Raw genomic sequence first — 19,204 nt, 5'->3', positions numbered from 1 at the left:
TAAGTGATAATTCCCTTAGGATATACTTACCAACCTTTTGAAAATTCCACAGGGGAGATTCCATATGCTCAAAATTAAAGACAAATGAAATGTTTGTACATACCCCTTAGGGGGAAAAGAACACTTTTAAATGATTAATTTTAAACTGTTCTTTCAGATGAAATCATCATATTTGAAAATAAAGGAATCAATTTTTGCAATTGACTGATCAAAAGTTGATCAATTTTAGTGTCCAAAAGTCTTCCTCTAAAATAGGGAGAGTTGACAAGTATGCATGTAGCATAAAGAAGGCTTCAAATACATGTATAATGTAACTATCTGTTCAGATTATATAGTGCTGAAATGATATCTAAGTAAATCTTCGTGCTGATTATGTGAAAGATTCTACAATACATATTCTCATACATTCAATGTTTGTCAAATATGTAAAACAATTGCTTACATTGTGTGTTTTCAGTAAGAGCAGAAGAAGTCAGCTCATGCAAGGTGAGCATGTCATTAGATACACTCACTATGTTATGCCAATGGGTTTTTTTCTATTTGAAATGCGTCTCAATTTCAAATGATTTTGTAGAATAACAATTTTGACATAGATTTTTTTTATATTTTTATTTTGTTTATTTCATAACCAAGTTTTCAGTTTCATCCCAGAATTATGCATCAAGTCTCTGTTTGGGGTTAGGGGATGGGAATTGAGGCATTAAAAGGCTTTAAAATTATATATGGCTGGTGAGGTGTAAAATAATTGTCACCATTTGTGTAGAATTAAGTATTTATGGGTAAAAAGGGGAGGGGGATTGCAACACAAGGAAATCCATCTCGGGCTCAATTCCCTTGTCTCAATCCCAAACATTTATTTCTGGATTAACCTTTACTGTTAATTACTCGGATGTATTTAAATTTTATAATTGTACTTAAATGATTAGATATAGACAGGGGGTTTCAAATTGCAAAAATACCACTTGTTTAGATGTTGTCGAATAAATATTTTTGTATAATAATTTTAAATCACCTTAGAATTTGGTCAGCAATTTGATAAATTTGGTTTATGATGAGTGTGTAATCTTTCAGACAATTTCATAATGCATATCCAGCAATGATTTTTAAAGAATGAAATTTAGAAAAAATGTTTTGGAAATAAGAAGCATATCTAATATAATGAATGCAATTTTTTCTTAAACTTTGATAAGAAAATAGATTTATGATACATATGTATCTTGACACCATTCAGACACAGTAGCAGAAAACATATTTTTTCTTATTCACATACCCCGGTATTATGTAACTTAGTAAGCATTAGACTGTCTAATGAATAAAATAATCATTTAACTCATTTTATTAAAAAAAAAACTGAAATTCTTAAACAAAATATTCAAATTGTACCAAAAGAAACAACACTGACACCCCTGCCTCTCATTTGGATTTGTGGTAGTTTTGATGATGAATTAGGAATAACGACAGTCTTGTTTCTCCACAGGAAAGTGTAACAATGCATTTCTGTGCAACACATCTTGATAAGAAAGATTTCCTCGGCAAGTCTGATCCTTTTCTTATATTCTACAGAGCAAATGAAGACAACAGGTATTTATTGCTTAAGTTGTATAGATATTTAATTTTGTTTATAAAGGTTCACAAGGGGCCTATCTAGACCATTTCCTATCTCAACTAGAGGCTGTGACCCCAAGCTTCAGCAACATTATCAGAACTAATCATTCCTGCCTGTCATTCAGTTATATTGATTACCATTGTGGACACTGGCCGACCATTACCCAAACTGATTTTAGCTCAATTTTTTTAAATTTTGAATTTGATATGGTCAGACCTTATATATCTATATGAAACCATAGATAATTACAATAATATTTAATAATATACTATTTTGTGAAATAAGTACGAAGTGAATGCTGTTTTTGTTTCTCAGTATTTGATATTCAATAGTGGTTATTGTTCTCATTTCTCAGCTACACAACTGTTCACAAGACAGAAGTCATCAAAAATACTCTCAATCCGACCTGGCGGCCGTTTACAATCACAGCAAGGGCACTTTGCAATGGGGACTATGACCGGTAAGGAAGTACCTGGTACTGTTATCAGTGCAGGGTGTTTAACAGATGGACTTAAATTAATTACCATATCATTATTTTACTTTACATGTAATTGCATTTCTTGAAACATTTATATGTGACTTACTCAGAAATATTTACTATAATCTGATATTGTGTGAATGTATATACCCGGTATGTGTACTTACTTAATGAGATAACTGAATATTATGTTTAATGGATTTTGTAATATTATAAGCATTTAGGTTTCAGAAAAGAGACATGTTTTGTCACAAAATGTTTTTTTAAATGATTTGACAGAAATATGAAAGTAACGCATGTACTCAGGCAAATGCACCTATGAAATTTAGTACATTGTAATCAATACTATTTGCCAAAAATGAATAACACTACACCATATAGTTGTTTAGTATTTCTAGGCCTCATTGGAGATGTTAGGGGCCAAACAGGTGGAACGCTTGGATGTTAGGAAACAGACATATATACCAGCTTTTTAAATCATCTCAAAAAAATCTCCAATTTAAAAAAAAAAACAAGTAGGAAACAAGTAAAAATATTTGCATATTCACTAGAGTACTGGTACACTGTATTAAGATAAGAAGACTTAAAGAAGAAAAAAAATCTTACTTTATGTTCTTCATTTGACAAGTTCGGACGATAGGGTCAATTATAAACAATCAGAGTTTGAACTAACACTAGCTAGAAAATTATTGTTATTATTGAAAAAAATACGTGTTCGAACTATCCACCGATTTGAACTGACCGGAGGTTTACTGTACACATACATTGAGACGGTAAATGTGAATTAATGCAGCTAGATATGTCTTAATATTCCATACTGTTCTGTGTATAACTATCATGTGATAACATTGTTTCCTCCTTGCCTTATTATCACCAAAATTTTACTCATTCTCAAATTTCTGCTATGTTTACCCAGGGCCTGGTTGTTCAAAACTTTCGTTAAGCTAACGCAGAATTAGCGGTTAACGACTCATTAAATTTAACGACATCGTTAGCTTAAAGATAGTTTCGAACAACCGGGCCCTGGTAGTTATTCTTAATTTTTATCAAGGTTTCCAGTCAAGGAGTAGTTTCTTAATAAGTGTTTAAGTTTTAATCATTGTGTGTTCAGGTCCATCAAAGTGGAGTGTTATGACTGGGATGGAGATGGAGGGTATGTGACGTTATAATAAAATTTCCAGGAAATTTGATCCTAATATACACATTTGTTTACCTACCTTTACATATTCAATCAGTTAGCATTCAATTTGTTAATTTTGATATTTCCTGAATTTTTAAATTGTAAATAAATGTACTATATGAGAATTTGCTCTTTAAAAATGCAGTTTTAAGTTAAAGGTAAAAAAAAATCTCTTGACACAACGACTGCAAATTTGGCTTTGAATGTAACAAATCCCTTGTTCCTGTATAGCAGCCATGACTTGATAGGTGTGTTCACCACCAACCTGAGGGAGATAACAAGGGGAGGAAGTTCGGGCAGCACCTACCAGGTAAAAACACTTACTACTTCCTAAAAACACTAATATGTGTAGGATACAAAATAAATTTTCATTCTGACTGGAATAATTGGTCAAAGACTAAATGATCTGTACATCAAGGTAAAGACTTTCCAGACCGTTTTAATTTTAAAGAACAGATTACACTTGCCTGGTAATTTTCTAACATTAATGTAAAGACAGGACTTACACAGCACAACAGCTGTCAAAACATAAACATTTGAGTATGTATTCATAAAATCGTTCTTATTCTCAAACTCGGATTCTGTGCTCAAGCCACATTTCCTGTTCCGGTTAAAAAATAATCTTAACTCACATTTTGTCAATGATTTGGAAGAATTTGGATAGACAGAAAGCTGAACACCGTATTCAATGTCTAGATTTGACTTTTGACCTTGTCAAATGATTTACATGAGTAACAAGAAAGTTAGTTTTAGTGCAGAATCCATGTCGAAGCATGACACTGGTTTCATGAATACACACCCTGATCTTAAACAAACTTACTTTTTGAAATTTGTTGTTAAATTTCTGTTTATGGAGCTGTTCAATGTTTCCAGTTTATTTAGTATCTAAGTGATATGTGACTGGAAGTGACCTTATTCAGTCATATCTGACACTTGACCGATCAGCTGATCATCTGCATGTTTAATTTTACAATACAGACAATAGTTATGAAAAGTAAGAGATATTTTGTTGTTTGTAAAGCCGTTTACCAGAGAGGTATGTATTACACATTTATCAGATAATCATAGTTTTCCTCTGTTATGGAATGTAATCTGCCAGTTTGTTTTTCAAGTCACAGTTTAAGTACTGCATGACACATTATAATGCATGTTAATTAATTATGCCCCAGTTTAACACTAATGATACCATTGTTTGACACATTATCATGTCTCCCCTTCGAATCAAGGTCAAAGGTCAAATAAGTGCACATTTTCAGTAAATTCTTGTCCGGCCCATAAAATTTTCAAACTGTTAAAAATATTAGAACTAGGTCTTGTGCCCCACTATATACAGAGTTATGGCCCTTTGTTTAATTTTAATACCAAAGTTTGTCCAGAGCATAAGTTCTATGTTATTTCACCTACTTTGACAATACTTATCATATTGATGTATCTTAGGAAGGCGGAATTGTTCACACTAAAATCAGATTTTATGCCCCACTATATACAGAGTTATGGCCCTTTGTTTATCTTTAATACCGAAGTTTGTCCACGGCATAACTTCTAAACCAGTAAAGATATCTTAATCAAACTTGAAATGTACCTGCATCATTCACAGAAGGTGTGCAGTGCACTGGAATTAGGTCTCGTGTGTCGCTATATACAGAGTTATGGCCGTTTGTTTAATTTTAATACCGAAGTTTGTCCATGGCATAACTTCCATGTTATAAGGGCCTGCATCGAAGATGCGGGTGTCCTATACTAATTCATTCTGTCCGTCCATCACAATCAAACAAGGTATCAACTGACCAACGGTCAAGGTCAAAGGTCATGGTCAAATTTTGTATCTTTTCCCTGATGAACATTTTGTTATGACATTATGAAGCAAAGTTGGTTGAAATTTAACAAAGAGTCAACTGACTTAAGGTCAAGGTCACTGGGTCAAAGGTTAAAGTCAAATTCAGTATCTTTTCACTGGGGAACATTTTGTTATGACACTTTGGAGCAAAGTTGGTCGGAATTAAACAAGGAGTCAGTTGACCAAAGGTCAAGGTCACTGGATCAAAGTTTAAAGTCAAATTCAGTATCTTTTCACTGGGGAACATTTTGTTATGACACTTTGAAGCAAAGTTGGTCGGAATTAAACAAGGAGTCAATTGACCAAAGGTCAAGGTCACTGGGTCAAAGGTCAAATTTTATATCATTTTCCTGATAAACATTTTGTAATGACACTTTGTAGCAATGTTGGTCAGTATTGAACAAGGAGTCATTTGACCAAAGGTCAAGGTCACTTAATCAAAGGTCGAAGTCAAATTTTGTATCTTTTCACTGATGAACATTTTGTTATGACATTATGAAGCAAAGTTGGTCGGAATTTAACAAGGAGTCAACTGACTTAAGGTCATGGTCACTTGGTCAATTTCAAGGTCAGATATTGTATCTTTTTACTGATGAACATTTTTTGAATGTTATTATGAAGCAAAGTTGTTCAAAACTTAACACGGAGTCAACTGACCAAAAGTCAAGGTTACGGGTTCCAAAGGTCAAGGTCAAAGGGTATTTAAAAGATTACTTCTGCTTATATATTAACATAAAATGAATGAATCAGAAGAGGACCAGACCGTTTTGAGAGACAAACAAGTAGATTGAAGCGTTGTCTTTGAATATGACACCTGAAAGGCTAGATCGAGACTACATTGCTTTGGCAATTACGATGCTTTCTCAATACCACGGCGAGGAACCTACGCGAACGTCACACATGATACAGTTGCAATCAAAATGGCAGCAATAACTGGTGGACAATTTGAGGAGTTTTATCTATGAATATTACACTAATTGTGACTATAAAACTTATATGAGGGCACTGTACACCAGAGGTGCTCATGCTACTGTAGTAAATATTTATTTTGCCAGTAATCTCGCCATTACTGCAAATTCTACAGTGACAGTGAGGGTTATATTGAGAGAATAAATGAATCTGAATATGAATCTAAGACCGGCGGTGACGTTGGTTGTCATGCGACCATTAAGTAAAATGTTCTTTATTGCCTTCATCGGTTTAGTACTCCGCAGTCTAGCGCGCTGAAGGTGACAAGATGGCTTGGCAAAAAGTGGCACAATGGTTTAACAGCAACAATGTCTATTTCGCATCATTTGTAAAATTTATTTCTATTGCTACAGAATAGTTCAGAACGTTGAGGTCAGTTTTCAAATAATATAAAGAAAACATTTCGTGTATCTTTACGAACTAGGATATTCCTTTATCATTTCATTGTCGTGTGTTTAAAAATAAACCTTATTTCAGCCTCGGTACGAACACTGACGAAAGCGGTAAGAGTAGCTCAATTATCCGTCAATTGTAAATGGTTTATTACCTTATAGCTTATGAAGCAAAGTTGGTCAGAATTGAAGAATGAGTCAACTGACCAAAGATCAGGGTCACTTGGTTAAAGGTCAAGGTCATTTGGGTCCAAAGGTCAAAGACAAAGTGGATCTCTTACTTTGACCCTGGCTCTTGATGGGGGAGGTATTTAAGGTGAAATAAAACAAATCAAAGCTTACAAATGAGTATTGCACCGGAATTTACATTTCTGTTAGCCCAGCAAATATGGAGGTGGAAGGAAACAAGACTCACATCATAGTACATGTAAAATGTATATTTTGCTTCCTTGCAATTTTTTTTTGAAGTCCAAATGTCAAACGTCAAGCTCAGCTATATGTGCAGATTGCTTCTTGATGATTATGGGGGATATATTGCCACGAGACGGGGCCCTTACTGACCTGTCAGTGTTCTAGTTTGTCTTGATGATTATGGGGGATATATTGCCACAAGACGGGGCCCTTACTGACCTGTCAGTGTTCTAGTTTGTCTTGATGATTATGGGGGATATATTGCCACAAGACGGGGCCCTTACTGACCTGTCAGTGTTCTAGTTTGTCTTGATGATTATGGGGGATATATTGCCACAAGACGGGGCCCTTACTGACCTGTCAGTGTTCTAGTTTGTCTTGATGATTATGGGGGATATATTGCCACAAGACGGGGCCCTTACTGACCTGTCAGTGTTCTAGTTTGTCTTGATGATTATGGGGGATATATTGCCACAAGACGGGGCCCTTACTGACCTGTCAGTGTTCTAGTTTGTCTTGATGATTATGGGGGATATACTGCCACAAGACGGGGCCCTTACTGACCTGTCAGTGTGCTAGTTTCACCTACGTTGACCAAACTTGCTAAAGTTTTAATGTATCTTGGTAAGTAGGAGTGTCAAATTCTAAATTCAGGTCTCGTGCCCCACTATATAAAGCGATATGGCCCTTTGTTAATTTTTTATACCAGAGTTTTTCTATTGGCTAATAAGAGGAGACATGTTTTTGTTCACAAAAACAAAATTCTAGTTTTATTGGCATTTGTATGCAGATACTTTTTAGGATATAGTTCATTTTTATAAAAAAAAAAAATCATTTTTTTAAACCCTGTTTTCATTATTGATTAAATATTTCCAAGTTATTAAAAATTACTTTTGTTTTTATTTGGTATTTGTGTGCTAGCTATGCATGTTTTAAAAATTGACAATATCAATTCTGATTCATGACTCTGATTGACAAATAAAAGCATTTTGATTCTTAAAAATGGCCAGTTAACTCAAATGATGATACAACAAGTATCTACATTTATTGGAATCAATATCGCAAATTTGCACACAAAAATGCTATTTAGTTATCCCCCACTCAACGAGTTGGCGGGGGATATAGAAATGGGGTCCATCCGTCCATGCACTTGGTTAAAAAGAATTGCTCTCATCTATATCTTGCCTCCTACAAGTGCTATGTTGATAATACTTACATTAATTGTGTATCTAGGGTTGCTTTACTGAATGCATATTGCAGATGCTGATTTTGACCTATATTTTACACTTCATTGACTTGTTTAAAAAGAATTGCTCCTATCTTCATATAAGGTTAAGAAGAATAACTCTCATCTATATTTTATGCTGTATGTTTGCACTGTGAGCGGGGGATATCGATCACAGCGTCTTCTTGTTACTGTTGATATCCTACTCTGTCATTAATGAGTCTTGGGAAGTGATTATTTTCATTCTTAATCCCACAGGGTTTTTTTGTTTTATTTAAACCACAAGAATATGTCGGCCTTCACAACTGACAGGGGCTTATATATGGCATGATATTTATTGCACTGGCTTGCATGTTTGGTTATGGAAGTGATAGAACAACTTGTATGTGATAGAACAACTTGTATGTGATAGAACAACTTGTATATCTGTGACTGAACAGCTTGTATCTCTGTGACTGAACAACTTGTATATATGTAACTTAACAACTTGTATATCGGTAAATGAACACTTTCTTGTGTAAGGTGAATAGACAATATATTGAAAAATGAAATTGATAAAAAAAGAAAAATGAAAATAATAATAAATTGTTATAAGAATATCTACGTTATAATTAAATGGGGTGCCCCTAATAGGTGTTAACAAACTGATCTTCCTACTTTCTAAGTCAGACTTAAGAAAATGTTCAAACAAAATTGATTCTCAGTTTCTGGACTTGTACAGGGCCTGGTTGAGTAGTTATGTTAATTAAGTTTCCTCGACTCTCCTGACTGACTCACATATATTAAATAATTAAATGTATTTTGACGTACTGTAATATGGTACACAAGCTGGTTTAATTCTTTCAGAAGTGAAGATAAACCCATATTTTTATTTTGCTTATAATACCCAGAGCTGCATGTTACATAGAATCCTAGCAGTATATAACTTGATGTTCAAAGATGGTTTCCACAGATTTAAAAAAAAAAAGTAAGGTATACAGATAATACGTCAGAAGATCTTGATTGAATTCACATTTCTTAAGATTTTTATGACATGAGCTTCAGCAATTTTTCACAAGTATTAATTTGTATTCATGCCCATAGAAACGGTACAATTTTGAGATTTTTTTCAGTTCCTTCGACACAAAATCCCATGAAGTTCAACCCATTTTGTCAAAAGAAAATAGATGAAAAAAGTAGCAGAAATTGTCACCATTTCTGCTGTAGTCTAAATTACTTTTCTTCAGTAAATTTCTCCTTGTGATTTCACAAAGTGCATTACAATTTGATGAATTCAAATACCTGGTCATCTGTTGGAAAATATCTTTGAAACATTAGTTATACAACCTAATGAGCCATTTGTTCCAGCTGTTACCTATATGTAGATTGCTTGTACATAACTTAGATACTCCCATAGTACAGGTATTGCATGGGATAGTCTTAAATTTGAAATCATGTAGGATAGGTTTTTATTTTTCTTCAGCTATATATATCTCCAGAAACTGAATACAGTATCATTATCCACATTCAAAATGTTTGTACCGAATTTTATAAATTTCATAAATGATACATGTCTTTTGCTGGTATTCAGTTGAAGTTCTAGTCTACAAACTTAACTAACTCAAGAAGAATTTATTTTTTCAAAAGCTAATATTTTAAAGAAAAGTAAAGTTGCAATTGATTTTCTTTTTAAATTGAAGCGTTTTAATCAAAAGTTAAAGGGATTGAATCCCCATAACAGAAATGTTTTTGTGAAAAAAAGGAAATCATAATGAAAGTATTTCGTTTGTGAAAATAATCTTTACGATAGTGAATGGGCAATCAATAATGCCAAACTAGTTGAAAGTCTTCTCCACTGAAGATACAAAACAGGGTGCTGGGACTCCTACATATAGACACTGGAAAGTCTTCTCCACTGAAGATACAAAACAGGGGGCTGGGACTCCTACATATAGACACTGGAAAGTCGTCTGATAAGTAACGTTCTCTCATAACTGTTTGTACTCAACACCATGGTGAGGAGAATTTTGTTTCTTGTTTCATTGTGACAGTGACCTGCCTAGATAATAGATTATCTTTACTTTACCCATATCAAGTTATTAGTTACATATTTTTTTATTTCAGGTTATCAATCCTAAAAAGAAAGCAAAAAAGAAAAACTACAAAAATTCAGGACAGGTAACTAATTAAATTTTCATTTCTTTATCTAATTTTATTTTATAATCATGTGAGTGGTACAGGCCTTATGTTCCTCTTGAATTTATTGTTGAACTTCTGTGTTTGATCTTGCAAATGAATGAAATAGGAGACCTTTGTGGTTACAATAGTTAACACACTTATTGTTAAGTAATTATAATTAACTTATTGTTCCTGTTTTTATTTTGACAGGTAACAGTGATGAATTGTAAGATAGAAATCAACCCGTCATTCTTGGATTTTGTTAAAGGGGGGTAAGTATTATCACACTAAACACAGGGCTAATAATCCCGCTGTTACAGTACCAAAATTATTCATTTCAGTGTTTCGACTTCTGTGCTACTCAGTACTCTATGTTACAAATCGTAATCTTGAGTGGATGTGTTTCGTCACCGTGATGAACTGTATGCTAATGGGCACTTGAAACTAGCTCTTTTTTAGGTATATTTTTGTTGACATATACAAATTTCAGAAATGTATTATCAAAAATATTTGTGGTGGTAAATCGTATTTGACTTTTATATTTCAGAACACAACTTAACTTCACTGTAGCTATAGATTTCACAGCATCCAATGGTAACCCTTCGAGCCCCACTTCACTCCATTACAATAGCCCCTACCAACCCAACCAGTACGGGTCCGCCATACAGGCTGTGGGGGAGATCATACAGGATTACGACAGGTAAAAACTATCTCTACTACCCTACCAGTACGGGGCGGCCATACAGGCTGTGGGGGAGATCATACAGGATTACGACAGGTAAAAACTATCTCTACTACCCTACCAGTACGGGGCGGCTATACAGGCTGTGGGGGAGATCATTTAGGATTACGACAGGTAAAAACTATCTCTACTACCCTACCAGTACGGGGCGGCCATACAGGCTGTTGGGGAGATCATACAGGATTGCGACAGGTAACAACTATCTTACTACCCTACCAGTACGGGGCGGCCATACAGGCTGTGGGGGAGATCATACAGGATAACGACAGGTAAAAACTATCTCTACTTCCCAACCAGTACGGGGCGGCTATACAGGCTGTGGGGGAGATCATACAGGATAACGACAGGTAACAACTATCTTACTACCCTACCAGTACGAGGCGGCCATACTGGCTGTGGGGGAGATCATACAGGATAACGACAGGTTAAAGCTATCTCTACTACCCAACCAGTACGGGGCGGCTATACAGGCTGTGGGAGAGATCATACAGGTTTACGACAGGTAACAACTATCTTACTACCCTACCAGTACCGGGCGGCCATACAGGCTGTGGGGGAGATCATACAGGATTACAACAGGTAACAACTTTCTTACTACCCTACCAGTACGGGGCCGCCATACAGGCTGTGGGGGAGATCATACAGGATTACGACAGGTAACAACTATCTTACTACCCTACCAGTACGGGGCCGCCATACAGGCAGGGGGGGAGATCATACAGGATTACGACAGGTAACAACTATCTTACTACCCTACACGTACGGGGCCGCCGTACAGGCTGTGGGGGAGATCATACAGGATTACGACAGGTAACAACTATCTTACTACCCTACCAGTACGGGGCGGCCATACTACCCTACCAGTACGGAGCGGCCATACAGGCTGTGGGGGAGATCATACAGGATTACGATAGGTAACAACTATTTCACTACCCTACCAGTACGGGCGGCCATACAGGCTTTGAGGGAGATCATACAGGATTACGACAGGTAACAACTATCTCTACTACCCTACCAGTATGGGGCGGCTATACTGGCTGTGGGGGAGATCATACAGGATTACGACAGGTAACAACTATCTCTACTACCCTACCAGTATGGGGCGGCTATACTGGCTGTGGGGGAGATCATACAGGATTACGACAGGTAAAAACAATCTCTACTACCCTACCAGTACGGGGCTGCCATACATGTTATATACATGCAGTAGTAAAGAAAAAATATCAAAATGATGTTCAAGTGAATGCTTATTATTTTTAATATACATTATCTGATGTTAATCAATGATTTTCTCCCTCTTCTTTCAGTGATAAGTTGTTTCCTGTACTGGGATTTGGAGCCAAGCTTCCAGATGGATCAATATCACACGAGTTTCCTGTAGTAAGTAAACAAGAATGAACATCAAGAAATATAGATGTTCCTGTGTCCTACAATTTTTATAAGTAATTACTAAATTGTTTTCATTTTATGTAACACAAAATTGTACTAATGAGTTAAAGTTGTTTTCAAGTCACAGATAACTTAAAATGCATAGAAATTCATAGTCAACAACTGAAGACTAGAAACACAAAAGAGTTCTACAGAAAAGTCATACACAACAAGCACAAAAGAGTTCTACAGAAAAGTCATACACAACAAACACAAAAGAGTTCTACAGAAAAGTCATACACAACAAACACAAAAGAGTTCTACAGAAATATCATATACAACAAACACAAAAGAGTTCTACAGAAAAGTCATACAAAACAAACACAAAAGAGTTCTACAGAAAAGTCATACACAACAAACACAACGGAGTTCTACAGAAAAGTCATACACAGCATACACAGAAGAGTTCTACAGAAAAGTCATACACAGCATACACAGAAGAGTTATACTGAAAAGTAATGTCACTGTCCCTTTATGTCAGCAGGTTTTTTTGGCAGTTTAGAGGGGTTTGACAAGATATTTTGTAAGGGGAAAATGGTGAAGAATTTTGATCGAATCGAAATGCTGTGTATTCAAACAATTTGGCATTAATTGAAGCATCAAGGAAATCTAGTGGCCTTGTCATGAAATTTATGAAAGATTCAGTCCAGGAGAAATTCAGCTTTCAATTTTTACTCAAACTTTGATGGGTCCTTTTGAGTGGTTTTGAAAGATGATATGTTTTAACTTGCCATAATTATAACAACATAATGGCTATTGTAATATGATAAAATAAACATAATTGGATGTTTTGTAATTTCAGAACTTCAATTCAGCCAACCCATACTGTGCTGGTATACAAGGTGTAATGCAGGCGTACTACGGGGCCTTACAGCAAGTACAGCTTTATGGACCAACAAACTTCGCTCCAGTCATACAACATGTAGCAAAGTACATAACTCTTATTATTCCTCATCTTTAAAACAGTGTGTCTGATTGGACGATACTGTTCACATCACAGGGGCAATAAAACATCATGTCGCTCTCATGCGCTCAAGTTTCCTTGATCATATTTCCCTTATTGGGAGCCTCTCTAGAAAAGTCGCCAAGAACCACCAAAATCTAGTTCCAAACGACAGAAACAGACGACAACAATGGCGCGTCAACCTGATCATCTCTACTATTGCGTTATTGATCTTTATTTGTTGTTGTTTTTCAGTATAATCTAATATTTAGTGCCCTTGCAGTAGGAAATCAGGGTTCTTTGTTTCTCTGAGATTAATCCATCCTCCTGAAACAAAATTAATCTTGAGGAACACAGAATATTGTTCCCCACAGTTAGGGGTAATAGTTGTACAAGTCACACAAACTTCACTCCAACTTTATAACATGTAGCAAAGTAACTGTAAACATAAAATCAATAGTGAGGGCCCAGCTTAATGAAATGTTCTAACAAGAAACCAGTACAAGTGGGGTGGAAATCTAACAAAGACCAGCTAAAGATACCATTCATTGTGATGAAAGAACAGTTTATCCATCGACTTTAGTGTAACAAGACCAGTTTGAAAGAAATACTAACCAGTTTTAGAGAAGGGCAACTGTTCAGAAAGATTGCGTTTATATAATTCTCCAAAACGTGTTTTCATTGGAAGCCAATTAAACTTAGAATTAGTGGCCTTGAGAATGTTTAATTCTGAAGAAAATTCATTCACTTTATTCTAACAGGGCTCAAGGTGATGCCAATTTAAGTAACCATGGCAACCAGTTATTCCTATAAGCAAACAGTAGTTATCTCAATGGCAAATGGAAAAAAATCCAGATTGTAAAGATTACTGTTACTTTAATACACTAACACATTTATAGAGACCGAGGCAATACAATTAGGCTCTGAACATTTTCATTTCGTGCTGAACCTTGTTTCTGTTTTGGTGGCCCTTCAGAAGAATGCCTGTTTTATATTAAAAAATCACTTTGAGCGCTGGATAACTAAAATCAGACCTGCTTAAGCAACCCCTTCGTTAAGAGACCACCTGTGCTAAGAGACCACTCTTTGGAATTCTAGAAGGTGGTTTATTCATACAGATATGACGGTACTTGATTCTGTAACAAAGAATTAAATAAGAGTGACAGTCCTTGTCGTTATTTATCTAGTGATTCACTCACTTCTCATAGAAATGTTACTTTGTTTGATTATTTTTTTTCTAAAATTCCCCTTGTACTATTATATGACAATTACATTTATATGAAATATATTTTGTAGTTATCAATAATTCCTGAATGTTTGTTTCTTTCAGATTTGCGACGTCGATGAGAGATGGAAATAATTACTTTGTATTGCTGATTCTTACGGACGGGGTGATTACAGATTTACCCAACACTATAGAGGCAATTGTACATGTAAGTCAGCACAACCTTGTAGATTTTACATTTGAAGATTTTATACGTGTTTTTTGAACAAAAAGTTTATTTCTCATCGTGGATATCTTTATCATATTTTTTAAATTTATTTGAATTAAAGTTTCATGCTTGATCTGTCTTTATTGTAAATATTACTTAAATATTTGTGGAATAAACTTACTTTTTTCTGGGTTTTTTCAGTCATCTGGCCTACCATTGTCCATCATCATTGTAGGAGTAGGGAATGCCGAGTTTGACGGTACGTTATGAGGACAACATTACATGTCGTAAATACCTAGGAATGACAAGGCATGGCCCTTACCCAGAATTACTATATTAATATCATGTTGGTTATCATGGTTATCATGGTGAAGTTTTCAGAATACAACATTTTTTGAACACTTTCATCAGAAAAAGTCTAGATTTAATGACAGAAGAAATACTTTTGTTCTTTAATGGAATTCTGTTTAGTACAACTCATTCACCCTTGAAAGTTTACAATGGACTATTCCAACCTTTGAATTGGAAGAGTTCAAATGTGTCTTCAGGGGTGAATGAGTTAAACTGAAAGTATGGTAACTGATATGTTTAGCATAGCTATTCATTATTCCCTTACAACAGACATACATGGGGATATACCAGTGGTAAAAGTTGTGTCCGTTTTTACAGGCTTCAACCTGGTACATAAACTAAATCAAAGTCTGTTTATGCAATCAAACTTACTGCAATGATTTGCCAACATGTTTAAAGTATGAAATGTATTAAAGGTCAAAATCAAAGGTTTAAGGTCAATGTCCTGGGTGAAAATGATGATTTCTTGTAGGTGTTCACCTTGTAGACACAATATTACAGAGGCTGTTTATCTCGTGGGAAGAGGATGAATTATATTGAATTTCAATGTCAAAGGTCAAAGGTCAAGATCATGGTTACCCCTTTTTGTCATTACTCTATCAACTACATTTGATAATCGATTTGATCATAAATAATAAGATAATCGAGTATGAAATTATTTAGAAGATACAGTTGATTTTCCTGGTGCCAAGGTTACAATTACTATTTATAAAAATATTTGTCTGCCTCTAATCCTTAACTCTTCAAATGTGAATTTGAAAATATGAAGATTTTATGCAATTTATTAATTGTATCAGTGAATGAGGTTTTTTTGGGTGATACATTTATGTTGCTTTATGCAACTTCATGCAAGGCATAATTCTATCAAACTGTTGTGAAGGTTGGGGGATTTGTATTATTTACAGTGCCTCTTTTTGTAGGAAATAGTGTTATTGAACTGATGATATTTACTAGTGCTAATGTTGTGATTCAAGAAAGAAGAGTCAAGTTTTAAACAATGAAAATAAATTGTGTAAGAGTGGTACTTCACTTGACATACAATTAATATTCTCCTGGTCATTATGGTCATTTCAGCTATGGATGTGTTAGATGCAGACAACCAGAAGCTGTCCAGCCGCGGTAAACAGGCAGTCAGAGATATAGTTCAGGTATACTCAACCTTGTGTATTGCTGTAAATCTGTTTTTGTGTTACGGAATGTACTTTCTCACAAGGATTTTAATAGGGGAAATGATTGATAGCAGACCTTGCATAAATGTCATGATTAGGAAATAAACATCTTACAAACCAATCACTGATGCAGATTATCTTAATAATCCAAGAATTAAGTCAAGAAAAGACTTTTATGTATATTTTCCCTGTCAGTGTATGAAAGGGAGCTAACTCTATAAAAATGATCATTATCACCCGCAAAACTGTTGAGAATGGGGGTGATGATCTGATTCGTGTTTTGACCCATCTTTGAGCATTAAATTTAACAGGAATTTAGTTCAAAACTGGTATTCAATGTCCAAATCTTTCAGAAATATTGCAAAAAAAAATCTCATGTTAAATCATTTAAAAATATATACTTTTTTATTTCTATTCATAACATAATTCCAAATATTCACAGTATTTCGGTAGGGGAAGCCCTGTGGAACTGTTAGCCAAGGCCTAGCAGCCTCAGGCAAACAGTTCCCCAAGGCTTCCCCCTACCTCGGGATGATAGTTTTGACTGTTTCCCAAATAGCCATAAAACACAGTATATTACCGAAGACATATTTAGTATCAATGCTGAGGTCAAATAAACGCTTGAACGGGGCTCTCGAGGGGGGATTTCTGCGCATTGAATTAGCGCCCGGGTAACAGTTCGCTCTGACCGGGAAAACAGTTTTGACTGTTTCACTCCTACAGCCAAAATTGGACAAAAAGCCAGAAACAGTCAAAAATGACTAATTATGATTTATATAGACTATTGGCTAATAATATGTTTTGTAATCATTTCTTAGGGCTGGACATTATTCATTTCCTCTGTTTCAGTTTGTTCCATTCCGTGACTTCCTGGGGGGTAAATTTGGCAACAACATGCAGGTATCCCAGGCAGCCCTGGCTAAGGAAGTCCTTGCAGAGATTCCTGACCAGTTCCTCCAGTACATGAAGGCCAACAATATCAAACCCAAACCACCCCAGGAGAATGTCAGGATGCCAGGCCAGGGGGCACCATCAATACCTCCACCACAAGGGGGTGCTCCTAACATGCCCCCGCAACAAGGTATCCACATGGGCTGTTTTTCAGATAGGGTTATTCCAAGGGCATTGACAACACTTGCAGAGTAGAATATTTGCAGCTCCAAACTAAAAAGATATTCATTATACAAACGTTTGTGAGAATAATGACTTAAAACTTAATATGTATCGAGATGATCTCAAACAGTGTCAGGCACATGTACAGTTAGGAAAGTATGTGTCAAAAAGACCAATCTATTTAAGAGACAGTGTGTTTTTACCTGATTTACCTATCCTGAACTTTGTAATTAGAAGTAGAATTAAAAATAACCCGTTGGCAAAGGTAACTTGGATTGTGAGAACACCGTTTATTGACATAAGGGGTAATTTTCCAAGACAGACCTTTTGTATAATAAGTGCTATCTCTTTCATAGAATCAATTTTTTGTCTTGCCACCATGAAGTAGCAGAAGAGACACTAAGGTGTTTGCTTTTCCGGCGACGGCGGCGTCAACATAAAGTTTTTGGGTTTAAGTTAGTTTTACTGAAAGTGTAAGTGCTAAACCAACCAAACTTGGACCATAGATGCATCTTAGGTAATACATCTCAACCCATGCATCAAATGCTGGATGCGGCCTACCTTTCATGGTCCATTGACTTTGTCAGCATCTCCATCAACATCAAGTGTTTGCATTATAAGTTAGTTTCTCTGAAACTCTAAGTGCTAGACCAACCAAACTAGACATCTGCATTGATGGTCAAAGTGGGGCACAGGCGAAACATATCAATCTGAATGGCTTGTTTTATAATGATGCAGAATAAAAGGTCTGGCAGTATTATGGGGTAGCACTTCTTGAGGATTGAATGTGTTGTTTTTTTTAATTTTTACTTGAGTATGAATATGAAGTGCTAACATACTACTGTCATGCAGCACAGTTAACTTCCTTGGTAGATATTTCCTATTTTTTGTCTCTAAATGAAACCAACACGAGGAGAATCAATCTAAGTGTTGAAGTAGTGTTTCAAATTCTCTATTTACTTGTCGAATAATGTTAAAACATACTTTTACAAACTTTGTCAACAGGAATGCCTAACCAAGGAACATCTCCCTACCCACAAGGCCCTGCTCCAGCCTACCCTCAGGGAGGACCACAACAAAATGCGCCATCTCGCCCCCCGCCACCAGGAGGCGCTGCTGCACCACCATATCCTATGTAACGAACATCTCATAATTAACAAGAAGGAAATTAGACCAAAGGCCCTAGCTACATGTACAATATAGATGGGATTGTAATCATGTAGAGATCCAGGGGCAAAAAAGTCACGAATATTGGCATCTGATGAAATATACCTAGTCTACTGATGTTTGTGTGGCTTTAACAGTTATTAATTCATTTGCCTATCCATTCTACTGATGTCTGTGTGGCTTTAACAGTGCAATTATACCCTGCTATTAACTTATTAAGTCATTTGCCTGTCCTTCTTCCATCAGTAGTTGTTATCACTCTAGAAGCCTCATTTATGTAACTATCGTTTCTTATTTACCTTACTACTACTTTGTGTGACATTAACAGAGCTATTTGTACAATGTTTAAGTTCTGTGGGTATGTAATGTTCCTTGTCTATCATACAGTTCTCTGAATGACTTTCAAAGATATGTCTGTTTATGTTTTAGCTTCAGTATTAAACACCTTTATGTAGATTCTCAACATATTTACTGCCACTTTTGTGTTATGACTCAGATCCATCTCTATTATTGAAAAACAGAGTACTGCTGACCTGTCAAGTTTGCATAATTGCAACGAATATATATGCGAGACCACACACTTTTCTAACAAATCAGAAAGCA

General features: G+C 35.6%; 1 protein-coding gene across 4 annotated transcripts; it reads left to right on the top strand.

Annotated features, from left to right (window-relative positions):
- Window positions 1-463: 463 nt before the first annotated feature.
- LOC110461041 (copine-8-like) lies at window positions 464-19,064 on the top strand. 4 transcript variants are annotated; one of them, XM_021514315.1, is made up of 16 exons: window positions 464-486; window positions 1,478-1,581; window positions 1,962-2,066; window positions 3,196-3,237; window positions 3,499-3,574; window positions 4,286-4,300; window positions 10,202-10,255; window positions 10,466-10,527; window positions 10,803-10,955; window positions 12,305-12,377; window positions 13,228-13,355; window positions 14,699-14,801; window positions 15,003-15,060; window positions 16,227-16,300; window positions 17,171-17,402; window positions 18,440-19,064. In XM_021514315.1, exons 2-16 carry the CDS (start codon window positions 1,490-1,492, stop codon window positions 18,571-18,573), a joined length of 1,401 nt encoding a protein of 466 aa, XP_021369990.1. In that variant the 5' UTR covers window positions 464-486; window positions 1,478-1,489; the 3' UTR covers window positions 18,574-19,064. The 4 variants fall into 4 exon arrangements, with proteins under 4 accessions (XP_021369990.1, XP_021369989.1, XP_021369992.1 ...); XM_021514314.1 differs by having other exon boundaries at window positions 3,496-3,574; XM_021514317.1 differs by lacking the exon at window positions 4,286-4,300.
- Window positions 19,065-19,204: the final 140 nt, after the last annotated feature.

Source organism: Mizuhopecten yessoensis, unplaced genomic scaffold (genome assembly GCF_002113885.1).
Source record: "Mizuhopecten yessoensis strain PY_sf001 unplaced genomic scaffold, ASM211388v2 scaffold10549, whole genome shotgun sequence".
NCBI lineage: Eukaryota > Metazoa > Mollusca > Bivalvia > Pectinida > Pectinidae > Mizuhopecten > Mizuhopecten yessoensis.
Note: the sequence above shows the minus strand (reverse complement) of the source record. Positions and strands in the feature narration are given on the sequence as shown.

Coding starts and splice junctions, on each gene's coding strand:
- LOC110461041 (XM_021514314.1), top strand. CDS start 1,490: ATGCATTTCTGTGCAACACATCTTGATAAGAAAGATTTCCTCGGCAAG. Junction 10,256..10,465: donor ACTACAAAAATTCAGGACAG/GTAACTAATTAA, acceptor TTATTTTGACAG/GTAACAGTGATGAATTGTAA. Junction 13,356..14,698: donor GTCATACAACATGTAGCAAA/GTACATAACTCT, acceptor TGTTTCTTTCAG/ATTTGCGACGTCGATGAGAG.